This window comes from Scylla paramamosain, chromosome 16, assembly GCF_035594125.1.
Source record: "Scylla paramamosain isolate STU-SP2022 chromosome 16, ASM3559412v1, whole genome shotgun sequence".
Taxonomy (NCBI): Eukaryota; Metazoa; Arthropoda; class Malacostraca; order Decapoda; family Portunidae; genus Scylla; species Scylla paramamosain.
Window position 1 is genome coordinate 8,459,027 of NC_087166.1, and position 6,064 is coordinate 8,465,090.

The 6,064-nt window shown below is 34.3% G+C and overlaps 1 protein-coding gene across 2 annotated transcripts; it reads right to left on the reverse strand.

Annotated features, from left to right (window-relative positions):
• Positions 1-264: 264 nt before the first annotated feature.
• LOC135107965 (peptide deformylase, mitochondrial-like) lies at positions 265-5,367 on the reverse strand. 2 transcript variants are annotated; one of them, XM_064018456.1, is made up of 8 exons: positions 5,227-5,367; positions 4,413-4,490; positions 3,974-4,134; positions 3,615-3,694; positions 2,848-2,938; positions 1,865-1,985; positions 980-1,181; positions 265-738 (listed from the first exon to the last, which is right to left on the reverse strand). In XM_064018456.1, exons 3-7 carry the CDS (start codon positions 4,130-4,132, stop codon positions 988-990), a joined length of 645 nt encoding a protein of 214 aa, XP_063874526.1. In that variant the 5' UTR covers positions 4,133-4,134; positions 4,413-4,490; positions 5,227-5,367; the 3' UTR covers positions 265-738; positions 980-987. The 2 variants fall into 2 exon arrangements, with proteins under 2 accessions (XP_063874526.1, XP_063874527.1); XM_064018457.1 differs by lacking the exon at positions 5,227-5,367 and adding an exon at positions 4,748-4,770.
• Positions 5,368-6,064: the final 697 nt, after the last annotated feature.

Sequence of the window (6,064 nt, forward strand, 5' to 3'; positions counted from 1 at the left end):
ATATCGTATATGTCTTATTTCACACATCCCTTTGCTGGTAAAACATTTGATTGCTTTAGTTTTTTTGTTTTTTTTATATCTTGGAGAATGTATTACTCTCTTCCTTCCTCTTGAGCAGTTTACTCCATAACAGTTTAAACAAGGGAGAATGTAAACCAGAAATTATAGATTACAGGGAAGCAAGTCTGCAGTGAGGAAAACCTGAGAACAGGTCTAAAATACACTTACTATTAGAACCACAAATTTAATGAAGCAAAAGAATCATTCACTCTTTGCATCTTTTATTGTTTATAAAAAAATGTGTTTTTCCCTAACTTTATACATACATATTCTGTCTATACAAAACTATCTCTCACAGCCTCACTCAGAGAAGTTTAACAGTTTCATCAAGTACCTGTAACCCTGAGAAGCAGCAGCGTGAATGAACAGACAATAGAAAAGTGGTTCAGGTGTCAACCCACACATCCAGTCAGCCTACTCTTCATTGCTCTGTACTGCAGTGAGAAGCTTGCCAATCACCTCCACAGCAAACCCCTCTTCCTTTCAGCTAGGAAAGACTGCGCTACTGCTTCCCTCATAGATCACACCCCATGGATGAGTTCCAAATTTCAGCAAAAATATAAGTCAACTATTGCTAATGTATCTGTACAGGTTTCCATGAAGCACCATATTAAGTGGTGTTCACCTTGAGTTCAGCATCCACAGTACTACTCTGAAGTTCTGGTATGTATCATCAACCTGGAAAGATAATGAATTACATTCCTCCACTTATTTATATAGATACAAATGTTGTAACTTGCATTTACATTCAGTTTTAGTGTGAAAAGCTTTAACATCCTGACATTATTATCATATTGTTTTCATAGGTTTATACAGTTCTCTCTCTCTCTCTCTCTCTCTCTCTCTCTCTCTCTCTCTCTCTCTCTCTCTCTCTCTCTCTCTCTCTCTCTCTGTAAGCATATGAGAGGAAAATTCTTACCTAACTTTTCACTTTTTATGAAATTCTATTTTCACTCTCCCCTGATGTACATTAATTCTGTGCCAACCATCATTTTGGAAAGTTCTTGATGTCATACAATCAATGTACAGTTTTCCATGAAGGTGGTCCATCTCATGCTGAATGATTCTTGCTAACCACCCTTTTTTCTCCAGCAGCACAGGCTCCCCTTTCTCATCCATACCTGAAACATGACAAAGGAAAACTTATAAGGAAACTTTTCTTTTTTCTTTTTCATTTTACATATGTAATTGCAACACTTATGCAAATTATTATTACTATTATTATAATTACTATTTATCATTATTATTATCCCTCCCTAGCCAAGTTTTGGTCATATGGCAGTGTCGTCTCCAGCTTTGACAGATGCCTTATCCTTATGGGAGGATAACAAAGCAAGGAAGCTGACATGTGCATTATATGCAGAAGTCACTACAACCTCTTAACTCTATTCATAAATATATACTTGATAAATCTTTATAATACTTCAGTTAGGATTCCCACCTTTTTTTTTTTTTTGCACTAGCTTACCTGTCTATCCACCTCTCTCTCTCTCTCTCTCTCTCTCTCTCTCTCTCTCTCTCTCTCTCTCTCTCTCTCTCTCTCTCTCTCTCTCTCTCTCACATTCGCAAACATTCTCTAAGACTGCACATTAAATTTTGTTACAGCCCCTAGGCCTCTTGAGGGAGAGGATCCATCTTCACCAATAATGTGTAAGATTCTACACATGATAATAGCTATGTAATATAGTGTCCCTCATGTATATATATTTAATCTAATGCACACTTTGTACAATATGATGCTTATAAAATATAATATTAGATTCTGAAACATGACAAAAGTATTATCTCTAATGATGTGTCTTACCTGATAGCCTGACAGCTTTATATCTTGGTACCACAGCACTGTAGCCTCGAATACTTTCACAGGACTCAGGAAGCTCTACTTTGCTGTAATCTATAACATCCATCTTGGGGTTTATTACTAACTGTGGAGCAAAATCAGTTATATTAGGATAGAATATGTGCAATTCTTCAACAGTAAGCTTAGAAAGATCTTCAATGAAATTCAATTTTATACTGCCATATGTGTAAATAAAGTGCATGAAAAGTACACATGTAACAAAATAACAATAACTTTCTTTTCCATATATAATACAAATAATGTAAGATAAACTTCTTCAATGTTGATTTATCTTTCATGCCAATCTATCTATCCATATAACAGGCCAATATCTCCACAGTTGTAACCAAAACAAGACATCACACCTTATCTGGAGATTGGAATGAAACAATGGAAGGAGTTTCTATATTATTCTCCCAATTACTAACTCCCAAACAGCTTTCCTTAACAGGCCATTTATGAGTGCATTGCTTCAGCATGCATCATGGAGAACCCTTACAAGTTATCCTTAAAACTTGAGGTTGTTTTGCCTTTGTCAATGAAATCCTTTAATTTATATTAAACCTTAGATGAAGAATATAAATGTGCAATTATCTGTCTCATGCCCATCCTTCTGATGAGCGCTTCATAAACAATGAGGCTACTTGTCAGTTCATATGACACACTGAATTGTCCACGTATCATTCACTCAACACTCACTCTTATGCTTTGAGTACTGATATTTGACTACATACACATTATTTTTCAGGGAAAGATATCTCATTACCTTAGGAAACAAAAAAAAAAATAATAATTAAGTAGAAATTAGTAAAAAATAGAAAATTCTGATGATCTACAATTTCCAAAGTTTTAGTCTCTTAAAGTCCAAATTCAGTGAGCCAATTTTAATTCCTCCACTGAGAAAAAAGTTAACAATCGAAAGAGTATAGAAAGTCTGTTTCACTCACTGTAAGAGGTAAAGTAGACATTTCTCTTGCAGCATACACTTCAGCACCAAACTGTTCTTTTCTTTTAGGAGAAAACTCCAAGAGAATCATACTGGAAAAAAAAAAAAAAAAAAAAAAATATATATATATATATATATATATATATATATATATATATATATATATATATATATATATATATATATATATATATATATATATATATATATATATATATATATATATATATATATATATATATATATATATATATATGAAAATGAACTTTCATTGAACACTCCTTCTGCACATGCAAAATGACATCAAAGAAAAAAATCAGAATACTACTTAACATTAAAAAATGTTACTCAGAAAATAAATATCCATTCTGCTTCTTTTCTGTTTTGTAGGGAGCAATACCCTCTCCTTGAAACTGCATTTCAGACTGTTGCCTTCTCCAAGAAAAGGAGCAGAAAGACCAACAACAACTAATCCATACAGCAACACCTGGTAATGAACACGTAATTCTTTAGCATGTCAGCTAGATGGGCTTTTGTTGAAGATGCTTAAAAGTCAAGTAACCTTCAACACCCACTTTCACTGTGATCTGTTTTGCACTGCCTTTCTATATCAATTTTAGATCCTCTGACCAGCTAGCAATCTTATAAAACAAAGCAATTTATAAATTCTCAGCAAATCTGAAGACTTAAGATTAAAGGCAAAATGCTAGGTGTGGTGGAGCTGAGTGTGTTATTTAACTGTAGACCATGACCAGACTTAATGCATACCTTAATGGGATACCTATTTGAGGAGCAGCCAGCCCAACACTGTCATATCTCTTCATGACTTGCTTCATTTGTAAAATAACCTGAAATTACAATACCTTCATTATACATAAGTTAAATTTCATATACATGAAATTCATTGGCATATAAGAAACAGCAAGTATATCAAACCAATAAAAGATTACAAACTATATCTGTAAATAGTGAAATATAATATAAAGATATCAGGAGTTTCTTACAATTATGACATTATCAACCAGATATGAAGAACCCAACAAAGTGTAGATATCCAATAAAGTGAACCTTGATTGCTGCAAACCATTTTTTCTTTTACAACTAAAGTAATATGTGGCACATCAAACCTGCTTTATTTCTGGGCTGTCAAGATGCTCAACCTCCACGGGCCTGGTTGCTGTTCGTAAAACTGGGTCCCCAACTTGACACACATGAAGAAATGGTGGACTTACTGGCTTGGGATTGAAGAAGCTTTTGTAAGCCTCTATGAAACGCTTTCCGGCCATTGCTGAGAAAAGAACAGTTTTAACATGAAGTTTAAGTATTATAGTATTCCATAAAGTTCAAAGTATAAATTCTAAAAAAAAAAAAAAAAAAGACTAAGTAAAAAACTATTCCAAGCAATGGTGAAGAAAAACAAACAGGTAAACAGAAGAAAATGATAATGTATTTGCACCTTCCTTTCTAAAGTAATCTAACACAATACACCTGCATACACACACTACACAAGCAATCCACAGGAAATAAAGGGAATGGAAAACAAACATGAAATATGGAGAAGCTGACCTGATGCTGTAGAGGCCAACCATTACCGTTCTCTCATTGATGTGTGTACATTAGCTTCCATCACTGTTGTATCAAGTTCTGAAATGAAAATGTCATGATTAGCATAGATTTATAACATAATTCCTTTAATTTAGCTATATTTTACCAGTGATTCATCCATAAACAAATATCCATCAGTTTCCTTAAATAAGTTATAATTACAGACTACATGAACCTAATTACAGTATATAGAAAAGGTAAATTATAACACCTTTGGAGCCACTATAAGACCTACGGAATAATAACCCTAACTGCTCATCTTACATATAACTCAAACCCTGTCAATCACCACACACCACTTAACTTTCCCTAACTGATCCCCGGAAAGGAAAAACTAAGCACGTGACGGACAACACGTGAATAATATCAAGTATAAACAAAACCAAAACAAGATCATTATATAATTTTAAGCTTAATTAACGGGTATTAATGGTGTGATGGCCAGTTATTTAACCTGTATTTAATCACCGGTGACATTTAAAGGGAAAAACTAAGCACGTGACAAACAACACGTAAACAATAACAAGCAGAAAGTAACCCAAAACAAGGTTATTCTATGATTTAAACCATAACTGACATATGATGCGAGGTCCTGACAGTCTGAAGGCAAGTTAATAACCCCTCATTTACTTACCGGTGACATTTAAAGGGAAAAAGTAAGCACGTGATAGACAACACGTGCATAATGCCTAATGCAAACAAGCCAAAACATGGTTATTATATCATTCTAAGTATAACTATGAGGTGCTAACGATGTAGGTAGTTGAGTGATTACCATTACGTGAGAGCGAGGAGTCCCAGCTGACCGCCGCAACACTGTGTCGTCTGCAACACCACAACACAACAACAACACCCTCGCGTTCCTATAATGTTGACACTCCTCCCTCCACGCGCTTATTATCTCTTACTATTTCCTTACTATGCCACTCTCCTCACTATCTCTATGACTTAGAATCTGCATGTTAAATTGTTTTATTTTGTTTATTCTTCGTTCTTTCCTTCCGCGATGTGTGTGAGGATTAACACGGCTGGGTTTTATTATTTAACTATTTCTTCTGTCTTATTTACTGGATTGTATTGGGTTAGATTTGTATGTTTGGTTAATTTATTCATATTAATCTCCCTTATTTGCTTCTCCGACACACAGGGGATTGATACTGCGACTACATTTTTCTCGATATCTCTGAAACAACATTGCAATAAACTGGACTGCAGTAGATGAGCTAAAATCATATTTCTCAACCTAAATCAAGTATAAATCTCTCTGTTATTAGTCGTGTTGTGGAATTAATGCTACCAGGGTTATGTATTTCCTCATGAAAATGAAACCCAATCAACTGGACTTCCATGAGTTAAATAATGTACAGATTATTTTTGTTCATTTAGATGTACATTAACTATATAGTTACATAGTCTTGTAAGGGATTTATAAGAGAGTTTACAAAATACCCCTAAACTCATAAAAGCAAAGGGCAGTAAACTGAACATTGATGAATTAAATAACCCGCATATTATATTTCTCCATCTAGATTTGGCCAGAACATGTAGTTTGGGAGTGTGTATGGGGGATTTCTAGGGGAGGGATTACTTTTCAGGAGGAGATGGATGTGCGT

Excerpts from the sequence above, each read along its gene's own strand:
- LOC135107965 (XM_064018456.1), bottom strand. The coding sequence starts at position 4,132 with ATGGCCGGAAAGCGTTTCATAGAGGCTTACAAAAGCTTCTTCAATCCC. Across the intron at positions 3,695-3,973 it reads ACAGCCCAGAAATAAAGCAG|GTTATTTTACAAATGAAGCA; the intron begins GTTTGATGTGCC and ends TTGTAATTTCAG. Across the intron at positions 2,939-3,614 it reads CAAATAGGTATCCCATTAAG|TATGATTCTCTTGGAGTTTT; the intron begins GTATGCATTAAG and ends TTTTTTTTCCAG.